The sequence below is a fragment of the Fusarium redolens genome, assembly GCF_020744475.1.
Source record: "Fusarium redolens strain MPI-CAGE-AT-0023 chromosome Unknown BKA55scaffold_34, whole genome shotgun sequence".
Taxonomy (NCBI): Eukaryota; Fungi; Ascomycota; class Sordariomycetes; order Hypocreales; family Nectriaceae; genus Fusarium; species Fusarium redolens.
The window spans coordinates 204,591-217,418 of NW_025763697.1; the positions used below are offsets into that span (position 1 = coordinate 204,591).

A 12,828-nucleotide genomic window follows, 5' to 3' on the forward strand; every position below is an offset into this window, starting at 1 on the left:
TAAGAATTAAAAGAAATATCTATTAAACTTAAAAAACTAAGAATAAGTTAAAGTCAATTCTATTAAGTCATTATTGCATGTTGCATGGGCAAACGCATTCTGAAACACAAATGCTAGTTTAAAGCAAATATAGTATACACAGGCCATTAACATCAAATGAAATAACCCTTTCATTTAGTCTTTTCTTGCTTCACTATTATGCAAGTACTGAGTATCTTGGCGGGCGATCATCCAATTGACAAATATATTGAAAGGTCACAAGCTAAGATAGCGCGATATAAGAACCGCCAGCAGCGTACAAGGTGGTGTCAAACCAACTATCAATACGCCAGTCCATACCACTCGCAGAAATATTAGTAGCTCCCAACTTGACTCGAAGATTTTGGTGACAGTCAACATCAAGACTGTTCAAGCCGATCAATATCAACGGAGGCTTTTGGAAAGTGTTGGCTGGGAAGTTGGCACGGTCTGTGTTCAACAACTGAGGCTGATTCCATGGCCTGATATCCGTTACGTTGAATGTTCCGCTCGTGACTCCGACTTTATTGCTAGGATATGCAATCCAATGCGCTGTAGCAGCGTACAAGACAGTGTCGGACCATGTATCAAGGTTGATAGTGAATCCGGTGCTGTTGATATTGGTTGCAGTGGCATTGACTCGCCAGTTCTTGTTCTTGTCCATATCAAGTTGACTGAGCCAGATAACAACCTTGGGTGGCGAGGAATATGGCCGAGCAAAGTTGATTCGACGTGATGTTTTCTCCCGGGGTTGATTCCATGGGTGGTCATCAGTGGTACTGAATTTACCGACCTGAAAGTCAGGGTCGTCCTGGGCAGCTTGAAGGCCAACGCAGCCTCCTGAATAGAGAGTCGTGTCAGCCCAGGAATCAACGTGAAAGACGGCGGAGTCAGTTCCAATAGAGTCCGCAGACGCATTAACGCGGATGTTGGCATTGTTTGCAATGTCAAGCCAGTTCAGGCCCACTGCAATCGCAGGCGGCTTTTCAAAGCTCTGAGAGAATTTGACCGTCTTTGAAGTCTGACTCTGCGGGCTTTGCCAGTTTCTGACTTCCATGGTGTTGAAGGTTGAAACAGAAGTTCCTGTTTTAGCTGCAGAAGTCGCAGCTCCACCCTTGGGATAAACTCCACCGATGAAGTCCTTATCGGTGGCAGAAAGTACGTTGTTGGATGCAACAAAGTACCCGTTTGTGGTGAGAGACTTGGGAATTGCATATATCATGATTGACTTCTTGTCGAGATCAGTGAGCCTTGTAATGGTGAAGCTATAATAGTCAAAGATGTTGCGGTCCACTTCGTCATGGTTCCAATTATTCTGGTTGCCGTAATACTTGTAAGCTGCCTCTTTATTCCAGGGAATGCCACCAGCTGGAGACTGATGCTCGTGACCGCATCCTAAAGCATGACCAAACTCATGGATGACAACACGAGAATATTCAGCATCAGGAGTTGAGTCGGTCAACCAACCAAAGTTCATAGTAGGCTGATTCTTGGGGATGCCGAGACAATCGGTGCCGACGTACGACCATGACTGTCCGCTACTGTCACAGTTGATGCGAATCTCAGCATCCTCAGCGTTGTCAAACGAGAATGTGACACCAGAAAATTCATTCCACTTCACAGCGAACTCTTGAATCTTTTGCTTAATCCTGTCGGATCCGTTGAGGAATTTGACGCGAAGGACACGCTTGTTTCGCCACATAGAGCCGACGGGTAAAGCGAGAGCAAGGGGGTTTTGGGTGCCCAGAACAGCCCCGCCAGCAGTGAGCTGATGGCCGTTCTTGGGGTTTTCCTGGAGAGCAAGCGTGTCTGCCTGGCCCCGAAGATCTTCGGGGACAGGCATTATCGTGCAGATTTGAATATCAGACATGCTTGCTGATACGGAGACGTGATGTAAGAGATTGATAATGAAGATCGTTGATTTTGTAAGGCAAGTGTATAGTAAGTGAGATGCTCTAACTGATCAGCCTGGGAGGTGAGGACATTTATAGCTGAAGGGATGAGAGTCGGACCTGAGGTAGCCGACCATCAGCTCGCTGGAAAAGACGTGTCTCAGAAGACTACATGTCGGTCAATTTTCAGAGAACTTCTAACCAACTCATTGCCATGTATCAATATGTGATGTCAACAACTGTCGTATAATAACCAATGCGAGTCTCATGTTCTACCGGCCTGCAGAAGCTGAACAATTCACCAGCATAATGTCTCACTTTATATCCACTATGAAAGGACTATAGGGTATAGAACGAACGTATTGATCACTCATATCGCAGAATTGCCAATCAGCTCACAATGGCTTGATACTTAGAAGAAGCTGAACAACCTTGAAGCGATGATGTCTCACTTAAAATCTGCTCACACATAAGTGCGCGTGCGCTATTCGACGCCAACGACTAGGCCAACTAACCCTGCTTTAGGTCGTTAACTCAATCCAATTATTTTCCTCGTTCCATTGTTAGCTGGCTAATCTACATATACTCCACTAATAGCTATAATAAACTTGGCCTCCTACAACAGCACATCCAGCCCATCAAGTAACAAAAGTCTATCTATACAAACAGCCACTACAAAAAATGCAGTCAACGCTTCCCGGACCATGTGAGTTCGTCGTGACATCTCTCCACGGAAGCGCCGCCATTTCCGACGGCGAATTTCCCATCAATATCAGCCCTTCCAGCCGAGGTGCCATAATTACTGCAAAAGGTGTTTAGCTTGATCCTCAATTGAGATCATCAACTAATGTAGAAGGCTTAGCTGTTGGGATTGGCAAGATTCATTTCGCACTGCCCACGCTACGGTCCCTGGAAGAGGAAACGACTCTCGGTAAACTCACCGGCTATGCAATTGCGTCCACAAGACTCGAAGTGCTTGTTTCCCCGCACGGTCAGCCAGCCACAAACAGCCATTCCAAGATCATACAAGTCGAACTCTATGCAGGGCGAGATCAAGTCGGGAGCTGGGAGAACTCAGATGACGATTGCTTGCCTACCAATCAAGACGTGAGGCTTGATGTAGATGCTGACATTGTGGGAGCGGGGGATAATCCTTTTACTGATAACCCAAGTGGGCTTTGTGTAACCCTCACAGCAGAGTTTGTGAGCAGCGAGTCTGCGCTACTTGTTTCGTCTGTTGCTTTAGTGCAAACAGTTGGCCCAAGGAAGAAAGTTAATTAAATAGAGTTATATTGAAAGTCATGGCTCGTCAGAAACTTACGCTGCGATATTTATACTTTTCAAGCTATACTATATTATTTTAAGCCTAAGATTCTCATTAATCTCTGATATAAGAAACGGGACGGAGCCTCCCGCTATAACGGGAACTTCCGTATAGAAAATTGGCTTCAACTATTGAGTCCAAGTTGAACTCTGGGCCTGTTCCCCGAGGCCTCAACCTGGGAGGCTGAGACATATCGGAAATGATGCAGTAGTGATCCCTTACTTTTACCTGATCAAGATCTTGATGCATAATTCATTAGTCACCGACTTGTGTCCATTCTTCCTAGGATATGTATCTGTCACGACATAACGTACTATGAAATTGCCATGCACCTGATAAGCCCCTGGACGGGACTCCTCAAAGCAGGGGCAGTTCTTGTTTCTATTCACATTGGGTAGTCTCTCGCAAGACTAGAGCAAATGCGGAATATTTGAAAAGCTAAGAAAGGAGTAAGCACCCTGCAAAGCATTACGATCAGCATTTAAAGCCCTATACTGGAATACAGGGGTCTTTGTTCTCCGGAGTTAATACAATGAGTGCATGGAAATGCTCGCCTTGAAGCCGCTGAGTAAGAAACTTCAGCATTGAAGCTAGTTTAGTGATTGCCAATGATGACGACGACGACGACGACGACGACCGTTTGCAAGGTCCAACTTCTAAGGAAAGCTACCATATTTAAGAGTTGCCAAACGCTTCATTAATGAGCCACAACAGGAAAGCTAAACATACAAAATCTCCGAGTCTCTTAACATACTCTTCTTGGAGAATTCTTATTTTGTTTCTAGATTATTTCCCAACATATCAAAACAAAACAAATCATGCGCGCTTCGTCACCCATCCTTCGGTTGGCTGTCTTTAGCCTATTCGACATTGCTGCAACAGCATCGGCCTGCAAGTCTAACGAATGGATCAATCTTGCCCCAATCCCAACTGCCCGCCAAGAGCACGGCACCGTCGCCCATAAACAATGAGACAATTGCCATTTTAGGCGGTATTGTTACCGTAGGCAACGGCACGGAGATGACCGATTTACTGCAGTTTTACGACATCCCCTCGGACACCTGGATCACTAAGTCCGCGGCCCCTCATAAAGTCAATCACCCAAACCTTGCTGTCGTCGGCAATAAGCTGTATTTGCTCGGCGGGTTGGTTGATGGCCCAGCTGTTTCGGGCGTATCTATGAACTGGGTAGCTTCTGCAACCGCTCATGTGTACGATGTCACTGCAGATACCTGGAATGACCTGCCCCCAATGCCAAACGGCACGGAGAAGGGAAGCTCCATTGTTGGGGTCCACGGCGAGATGCTCTATCTAGCTGGTGGCATGACTGTGCTCCAGGATACCTACCAGGACGCTGTCAATACCTTTGTATCATTCAACACGACTTCTAGCCAATGGCAGAGGGTTGTGGCGAATGCAGCTGAGCTGCCAGCGAGCCGCCAGCATGGTACAGGCGCGGTGATTGGCGACACCTTTTATGTCGTGGGTGGCAGATGGTTTGGCCAGATGAACACTCGTGACACAGTCTTTGAACTCGATTTGACCAAACAGGAGAATGGATGGAAAGATAGCGCAGTCCACATGCCAGTTGCCCGAGGTGGTATCTATGGGGCCGCTGTTGGAGACAAGTTCTACGCCTTTGGTGGAGAAGGAAACCCAAACACTTCTAACGGCGTGTTTAACCAGTCCGAGGCTTTTAATACGGAGTCACAGCAATGGACCGAACTAAAGCCTATGGCAGTCCCTCGTCACGGAACCCAGGCAGCTTCTGTCGGCAGCCTCGTTTACATCCCAGGGGGTGGGCTTCAGCAAGATGGCAAGGCGGTTTCTGTTAATGGGTCTATGACCTTTATGCAGCTGTCATCCCATTTCGATGCTTACTGTGTTTGAATCTAGTCTAGGAGGTGGGGTACACTTGCGTTTGAATGCTTCAATTACACCTGGGAAAAGCAAATCTTTCTGGAGGCATCTAACATCAGAATGACTGGCTTTTCAACACAGCGTTCACCATATGCACCTCAATCAGCACATCTCTCTTAAAATACATTAGTCTATTTATGTAGTTATTCCCTTGATATAAATTGATGAGATTGTTTTACAAGTTGAGCAAAACTAGAGATCACAAGTTTAAGCTAAGTTCTGTGTGGTCATCATAAGGCCTTAGCCACAGGTCTCAACTGCAAATAACACATCTAGCTCACTATTTAGACATCTTACCATAATGCCTAACCGATCACAAGTTTAAGACGGCCCAGTCAGTGGGAAGTTGTAGAAGAAGGAGTGTACCAAGATAAGTGATAGTAATAGCCACCTTTGGGATTGGCAAATAGCGGTACGCCATCGGTTTCCTTCTGATCACTCCGTCCATCCAGTTCAAGCACAATCATGGTTGGACAGGACCTCTCCAAGTGACTCCGATGACCACGACAGCTCTAGCTTTGTGCCAGTTAGGCAATCTTTTTAAGGGGTTATTCGGTATGCGCGATGCTTGGCAACGGCCACGCGTAATCTCCAGAAAAGAGCCCCCAATAAATACTATTCACAGACATGTGTGCATCTGCTACGGAATCTTGTGGAGGCTGTTAGGTAATATTTTCAGGGGCAAACTGATGTGTGAGTGATCCTCCCGCCCGAGAGTTTATTAAGCAATGGAACTGTGGTATTAATTCAAGCAAGGCGAGGCCAATCAGTAGACAAAATAGAGTGGAACAATGGGCGATCATCGTCAATGCAGATACGAAAATAGACAGGTTTCCGAGGTCCTGTCATCGCCTGAAAATAGTAGCCGCTGACTCAGCGGTTCCGGCAGTTGAACGGAGGCTGAGCGTTGTGACGCGTGGAGAGTGGACCAAAACACCAACACCAACAGCGCCAGCCGACTATACGACTCATGAGAGCCTGGCTGCACACGGCTCATTGTAGAGAATCGATTGTGTAACACAATCTAGCCCAACTCGCAGCCCCGAGTATCCAGGGATAAACGTAATCCAGACACAAACAAGCAAGGACGGATGTCTCAAATGAAATTGCGGCGAGATGTGTAGTTAGCTCGGCCAGCTTTTTTCAGCTCGGAACTCACAACATCCAGTTCTACTTGTTGAAAAGCTAGCACGGCCCTTTCATGTCTTTATGTGTGTACATTATCTTTGTAGGAGGTGTCCTCCCCGATTAATTGAGTAATTCCCTGCCTTATAATAATATTCAAAACATTAACAATAACTTCCTAATTCATAATTTTAATTCTCTATACTACGTGTTGGTATTTACGACAGAGTTACAAGGGGAAGGGACGGGCCGCAGTATGGGCAAAGCCTATAGTTGTTTAGCCACTAATAGTCTGTAAAGTCCGGCCTTCATCGCCGGTCTATAAAAGTTCCTGCTAATAAAGATCTCAAGAGCACCATTAAGTGAAAGATAAATAGCGCCGCTTACTTATTAATATCTCAGAATACGATGTCAATGGTAACGAACATTATCAAAATCCATGTAACGGCTAATTATTGCCGATTGTTTAGCGAACACGAAGAAGACATTTTCCAATCCACTTTAGACCTCCTGAATAGCCGTTAAGCTGACTCGATAACGACCCTCAACTTGTCAGATGGAATTAGGATCACCAGAACGCTCTGCGGACATTCGCAAGTATATAATCCCCGGCACCTGAACATGTTTGGGAATAAAAAATCTCACCCATTCAAGACAAGCATCTCAGTTTTATCTTCTCCGACTCCATCCACCCTCAGTCATTTCCCCCTTCATCAAGGAAGTTGAATATGCGTTTCAATCCTTCTTTCTATGCCATCCTCCTTGGATTGGCAGTTACCGCCCAAGGTAGTAGCAATCACGCCAGCGACTCGAAGCGTGAGGCTACGGTCTTCAACGCCAAGAACGCGACGCTGGCTGAGTTCAACTCGCATGCTCGCGAGGTAGCCCTTTCGCGAATCAGCAATTCCACCGCCTGTAACAGGGACAACGTGAGGGTTCGAAAGCTGTTCGAGAACCTCACCAACGATGAGAGGATCTCTTACACGGACGCCCTGAAGTGCCTGATGGACCTGCCAGCCAAGACCCCGTCGAGCCTCGCCCCTGGTGCCAAGTCGCGATACGACGACTGGGTCGTAACCCACATCAACCAGACTCTGACCATCCACTTGAATGCGAACTTCCTCGGGTGGCATCGTTGGTACATTTGGGAGATGGAGCAGGCCCTTCGTAGCGATTGCGGTTACAAAGGCCCCTTTCCTTACTGTACGTCTATTCCTCACCCAAAACAAGTCCTTTGGGACTCCCCAGTCTCCCCAGTTTAGCCATGAGAACTTTCCCTATATCAAACTTACTAACCAAAGGTGATCAGGGGACTGGGCGAAAACGGAGAAGGAGACCTTTGAAAAGTCAGAGGTCTTTGACGGGTCCGCGACCTCGTTGTCAGGCAACGGCGCGCCACTGAAATACACAGACTCGGATGTGATTGTTATCAATTCGCAATATCCCAACATGGAAGTCGGTACGTCAAACAAACGCCTCTCAGGCTATTCCCCGTATCTCCCGACGAGTCAGGAACATGGAATGGACACTAACACTCTTCAGTTTTCCCTCACGGTACCGGCGGCGGTTGTGTTACCAGCGGACCTTTCGCCAATATCACCGTCAACCTTGGCCCTATAGGACTTGCTCTTGTAGGCAACAAGACCGATACATCTGGCGCGGGATACAAGTACAACCCCCGCTGTCTCAAGCGCGACTTGACCGACGAAATTCTACACCGGTACGTCAACGAGACGAGCGTACTTACGCTCATCCGTGACAGCAGCGATATCTGGTGGTTCCAGACGATAATGTCGGGTGCGTGGGGGTCTCGCGACATCGGAATCCACCCCGGCGCCCACAACTCACTTGGCGGTGATCCCGGTCGCGATTTCTGGGTCAGCCCTGGAGAGCCAGCCTTTTGGGCACACCACGCGAACATCGATCGAGTCTGGTGGATGTGGCAGATGCTGGACCCGGAGGTGCGTGCAGCGAACGTGTCGACCGCAGTGAACGGGCCGATCACGATGTATGACCTATACGAGCCGCATAAGAACGCAACCATCTTTGACCTTCAGAATTTGGGTTGGGTCGCGGAAGGACAGGAAGTGGCGCTAGGTGACCTCATGTCGACAACAGAGGGCATGTTTTGCTATGTCTATGAGTGAGGGGGATGGGATTGTTGCAGGGAGCTGCTCCAGATTTTGCCATATCTCGATTGGGCTTAGATACAACATTGGAGCCGCGAGCCTTTCGAACATCACGTGGCATGACATGGAGCTATAGCTACAAACTTCACTTCTTATTAAGTCTGTTTTATAAACTACCTTAGAGCCCATCTTCATCAGGTGAGCCCATGGGCTTATCTAACGCTGCTGCTTCGGCTAAAAAGAATCACAAACTTCCCATGTTTGTCTGTCCAATCTGTCGTGTACCTTCCTGCTGTGCGAGTCCTATTTGAAGCATAGTAATGTCCCTGTGGCTTGATATGTTATTTTGCAGTTGAGACCTGTGACTGACAGCTTATACTCACCATGCAGAACTTAAGACCTATAAGCCTTACTTGGCCATCTTGTATAAAGTCTTGAGAGGTTGGAAGTTGCGTTATAGTACCCCTTGATGTCGCAATAGATAAGTCAATTGAAACTTCCCCACAATTTCACGCACAACCATCGGCGACTGGACAGATAGTAGTAGTATTCCAAGTGGAGGAGATGTCGCCATTCGATCGTCGAAAGCATTTCCTCTATCCTCTATAGAGAGTTCCATTGGCATGCATTTTCTATCGAAAAGATATACTTGCTAAAGAGTATTCAACCGTGTGGATCACTGATTCTGCTTATCCGGTGTCCAAATCAGTTCCCGCGGACCGAAAACATGTCGCGATGCGCATTAACCTTGTTGATACTACGTCTCGGCGCACAAGCTCGCCATACTTGCAGATCAATGCGAGATTCCGAAAATATCTAATGTGTAGGTGATAATATAAGACTATGCTCCAGTAATAAAGGTCACCTCTGTTTCCTTCCAGCTGCAGCTCCCGATTGACATACTGCCTGGCAATATCGCTCCTAGTTTTGTTGGTCATACATTGGTCGAAGATGGGTGTCATCGCAACTTTAAAAAACAACAAAGTCGGGGCAGTGGTGGTGTCTGTCTTTGACTGGTACCGTGGGGTGATCCTCTTTGGCTGACCAGGATCTGGGCTGACAATTACATAGCGTCTCAGTATCCAAAGGAAGAGAGAAAACTTCTCCGAAAGCTTGATCTCGCTATCCTGGTCTTCGGATCTCTGAGCTGTAAGTCTCACAAATTCTATAGCTAGACTGAGATCAGGCGATGTACTAACTCCTACCAGTCTTTTGCCGCGTTTGTCTCGCTTGTTATTTGTCAACCGAAAGCTTTTTACTGACTGCTCTTTCAAGTTCCTCGGACAACAAAATATCACCAACGCGTACGTCTCTGGTATGAGAGAGGATCTAAATGCCTTTGGAAATGAGCTGAACTACTATGTCGTTGCATGTAGGTCGTTTGCACGAGTATCCATAGTGATAGAGCTGACCGATGTTGCATACAGATAACACGGCGTATGTCTTGGGCCAGATCCCACTTATGACGCTACAAACAAAAGGCAAACTGCAAGTCTTGGCCAGCTAATATAGTACTCATCGAAGGGGACGAAGCTGACCATAACAGGGCACCGTTCCTGCTTCCTTCGCTCCAGATACTTTGGGCCGTCATCGCCTTTTGTCAGTCCGAGATCCAACATAGTTGGCAACTCTATATCCTGAGGGCTCTAACTGGATTCCTCGAAGCAAGTTCGTTTGGTGGCACTCATCTCATACGTAAGTTGTTGGACAGTAACTATCATAATTGAAGCTGAGATACTGACATTTGTCGATCTAGTTGGCTCGTGGTTCAAGAACGAAGAGCTCTTTAAACGAGCGGGCGTTTGGTTCATGGGCAACTCACTTGGCTCCATGTTCTCTGGCTATCTCCAGGCCGCAGCATACCGAAATCTCAATGGCGTTTTTGGGCGTGCTGGTTGGCGGTGGCTGTTCATTGTGCAAGGCATCATCACATTACCTCTGGCCTTTCTTGGATTCGTCGTCTGGCCTGGCCTGCCTACATCGCCTAGAAGGTGGTACATGACTGAAGAAGAGCATGCTCTTGCTCTCAAGCGCATTCCTACCGTCGAGAAAGAAGGAATTACATGGAAGACATTCAAGTATACTCTGAAACGGCCTATGTGGTGGATTTGCGTCTCGTGCTACATCTTCTTGTGCCAGGCGCATTACTGGGTAAGTCTGATCCCAGACACTTTTTGATACAATACGCGACTAACCAAATTGTAGACTGGTTACATGGCCCTCTGGCTGCGTCACGCTGGCTATTCCATCGAACTCGTCAATATCCTCCCTACATTTATCGACCTTCTCCGAGCCATCTCTTCCTGGCTTGGCACTACATTGGCAGGCTGCCTCAGTCTCCGAGGACTGTGGACATTCCAAGCATCCTTTGTATTCTTTGCCTGCATTGTGCTATCTGTATGGACTGTGCCTGATGGCCTGAAGTTTGTCGCCTTTTACTTTGGTGGCTTTTCTGGCATGGCATCGCCAATTCTTTACTCGTGGGTCAACTCTACACTGAAGGAGAACTATGGTGAACGGGGGCTCATTATCTCGTCTATGATGACACTGGGCTTTTGCAATCAGATTTGGATCCCGCTCTTCACGTTTCCAACGGTTGAGGCACCACGGTTCCCAAATGGATACCCAGCGGCCACGGTATTTGAGTTTACCATGTGGGCGATCCTGATGGGAGGAGTCTGGTACATGAAAAGGTGGAAGGCCAAGCACCCGGACCTTGAGATGCGTCTGGCCGAACCTGAGAGTATTGGCCCAGCTAGTGGGTCAGAGTCTGGCGACACAGGCGGGACTGACGCAAAGCGTGCAAGCCAACAAGTTAGAAGTCTCTAATTCCCAGTGGGGTTGGGTTTCATGCAGTGATATCAGTATATCAGTCTGTCACACCGGTTCGAGAGAAATGGCTGCAGGCTGATATAGTAGACAAGCAACTTAAGATATACAGAACCTACTATTATTAAATAACAAAAGTATGGAGAATATATTGCATAATGAGATGATTATGTCTAAAGCAGTTTGTAGAATTACTATATACATAGAACATGTAAGCTTGATTGCATTAACTCCTTGCCACCAATTCCCTTCCTCGACTTCTCTTACTTCCACGTAACGACACATACTACCCTGAGAGTAATGCCACGCAGAGAATGATTTTGTGAGTGAATTACCCGAGTTTGAAATGAACGATTGGAAACGAATCATAGGTTGGACTACTGTTTCCGTAGTATCTCGCAGCACTCTCCACCCAGTACCAAACAATCGGAGTGGGACCGCTCTCGGAAGCACAGCTGAGGACGTTACTGGCGTCAGCTGTGCACAGAACGTAGTGGTAAACATCAACACTGTCGATGGTCTGCGCAGTGTCAAACTGGAAGGCATAGTTGGGACCATCCGGGATGACAGTGTACAGGTAGACTTTGGTGCCATCAACGAGATGGCTGAAGAGTCTGTTAGTGTCGGGCTCAAGCTCGAAGCGGGCTTTGGAGGTTGAGCCTCCTGACTGAGGAGTGCTGTAGGTACCACCATATTTATCAAGATAGGTATCCTTCTCAGTGTTATCGGCGAAGACTGCCGCCATTTGAGTTCCTTCGAGGGCCTCCGTTGTAGTGGTGGTCTCAGCAGCGGTCGTGGTAGTCGACTCAAACGCAGTGGTAGTTGGCTCCTCGGTGAGAGCGGTTGTAGTCGATTCTTCAGCTAGAGTGGTGGTAGTCGACCCCTCAACAAGTGCAGTGGTGGTTGAAGCCTCGCTAAGCGTGAGAGTGGTGGACAGATCAGAAAGGGCAGTAGTGGTGGTGGCTTCACTGAGGGCGACAGTGGTAGTCTCTCCCGCAATCGTAGTGGTGGACTCTTCGCTGACCGCAGTAGTTGTCGAGGCTTCCTCGACAGCAGTAGTCGTGGTGGTAGCAGCCAGCGAAGTAGTCGTCAAAGGCCTGCAAGGTGACGCAAGAACAGAATGAGCCTGAGTGGACACCAAGCAGATGGCCAAGGATTGAAGTGAGAAACGCATCGTGGAACGAGTGGACGTGGTTGAATAACCAACAGATCAATGAGCGTGGGGTTGCAAAAGTGCAGTGACGAAAATTCGGGTCCAAATGCGAGAAACACCATCTTTTTCAACGTCGCCATTCAGGGGTTCTTAATTTGGCAAATCCTCAGCTGTTGGAGCTATTGAATTTTAACGAGACTATTGCGCACTTGGATCTGCTGGTCCTGGGCCTATCGACTCCACACTTCGTATTCAGCCTAGGGCTGCTAGAAATTTTGGGGCCGTATCTGTCTCTTCACCAATCATAGGGCAATTTTGACTTGACGCAATTTTATTATTCCAGTCGGGCGTTTCCTTTCATGCAGGTACAGACATTGAGCGCCAAAACGGCTTCAACCTCAATCAGCGGTAAAAGGAAGAGCACGTAGGAGGCCTGTA

At 47.6% G+C, this 12,828-nt stretch overlaps 6 protein-coding genes across 6 annotated transcripts; 4 read left to right on the forward strand and 2 right to left on the reverse strand.

Annotated features, from left to right (window-relative positions):
- Positions 1-165: 165 nt before the first annotated feature.
- BKA55DRAFT_586416 (uncharacterized protein) lies at positions 166-1,968 on the reverse strand. The gene has a single exon (XM_046194560.1). It carries the CDS (start codon positions 1,886-1,888, stop codon positions 263-265), a length of 1,626 nt encoding a protein of 541 aa, XP_046041273.1. The 5' UTR covers positions 1,889-1,968; the 3' UTR covers positions 166-262.
- Positions 1,969-2,404: 436 nt separating this feature from the next.
- Positions 2,405-3,191, forward strand: BKA55DRAFT_681681 (uncharacterized protein; the record flags this gene model as incomplete). Its single annotated transcript, XM_046198265.1, has 2 exons — positions 2,405-2,721; positions 2,773-3,191. Exons 1-2 carry the CDS (start codon positions 2,592-2,594, stop codon positions 3,189-3,191), a joined length of 549 nt encoding a protein of 182 aa, XP_046041274.1. The 5' UTR covers positions 2,405-2,591.
- An 861-nt stretch (positions 3,192-4,052) lies between these two features.
- Positions 4,053-5,124, forward strand: BKA55DRAFT_600133 (uncharacterized protein; the record flags this gene model as incomplete). The annotated part of the gene is made up of 2 exons (XM_046196483.1): positions 4,053-4,187; positions 4,255-5,124. 2 exons carry the CDS (start codon positions 4,053-4,055, stop codon positions 5,122-5,124), a joined length of 1,005 nt encoding a protein of 334 aa, XP_046041275.1.
- A 2,007-nt stretch (positions 5,125-7,131) lies between these two features.
- BKA55DRAFT_628596 (uncharacterized protein) lies at positions 7,132-8,434 on the forward strand. Its single transcript, XM_046196903.1, has 3 exons — positions 7,132-7,482; positions 7,589-7,738; positions 7,822-8,434. The coding sequence occupies exons 1-3, from the start codon at positions 7,284-7,286 to the stop codon at positions 8,424-8,426; spliced, it is 954 nt and encodes a 317-aa protein (XP_046041276.1). The 5' UTR covers positions 7,132-7,283; the 3' UTR covers positions 8,427-8,434.
- A 925-nt stretch (positions 8,435-9,359) lies between these two features.
- On the forward strand, positions 9,360-11,237 carry BKA55DRAFT_698278 (major facilitator superfamily domain-containing protein; the record flags this gene model as incomplete). The annotated part of the gene is made up of 8 exons (XM_046200500.1): positions 9,360-9,429; positions 9,480-9,557; positions 9,617-9,627; positions 9,684-9,780; positions 9,836-9,845; positions 9,955-10,103; positions 10,165-10,559; positions 10,614-11,237. The coding sequence occupies 8 exons, from the start codon at positions 9,360-9,362 to the stop codon at positions 11,235-11,237; spliced, it is 1,434 nt and encodes a 477-aa protein (XP_046041277.1).
- Positions 11,238-11,361: 124 nt separating this feature from the next.
- On the reverse strand, positions 11,362-12,589 carry BKA55DRAFT_586422 (uncharacterized protein). Its single transcript, XM_046194561.1, has one exon. It carries the CDS (start codon positions 12,409-12,411, stop codon positions 11,569-11,571), a length of 843 nt encoding a protein of 280 aa, XP_046041278.1. The 5' UTR covers positions 12,412-12,589; the 3' UTR covers positions 11,362-11,568.
- Positions 12,590-12,828: the final 239 nt, after the last annotated feature.

Excerpts from the sequence above, each read along its gene's own strand:
- BKA55DRAFT_586416 (XM_046194560.1), bottom strand. The coding sequence starts at position 1,888 with ATGTCTGATATTCAAATCTGCACGATAATGCCTGTCCCCGAAGATCTT.
- BKA55DRAFT_628596 (XM_046196903.1), top strand. The coding sequence starts at position 7,284 with ATGGACCTGCCAGCCAAGACCCCGTCGAGCCTCGCCCCTGGTGCCAAG. Across the intron at positions 7,483-7,588 it reads CAAAGGCCCCTTTCCTTACT|GGGACTGGGCGAAAACGGAG; the intron begins GTACGTCTATTC and ends AAAGGTGATCAG. Across the intron at positions 7,739-7,821 it reads ATATCCCAACATGGAAGTCG|TTTTCCCTCACGGTACCGGC; the intron begins GTACGTCAAACA and ends AACACTCTTCAG.
- BKA55DRAFT_586422 (XM_046194561.1), bottom strand. The coding sequence starts at position 12,411 with ATGCGTTTCTCACTTCAATCCTTGGCCATCTGCTTGGTGTCCACTCAG.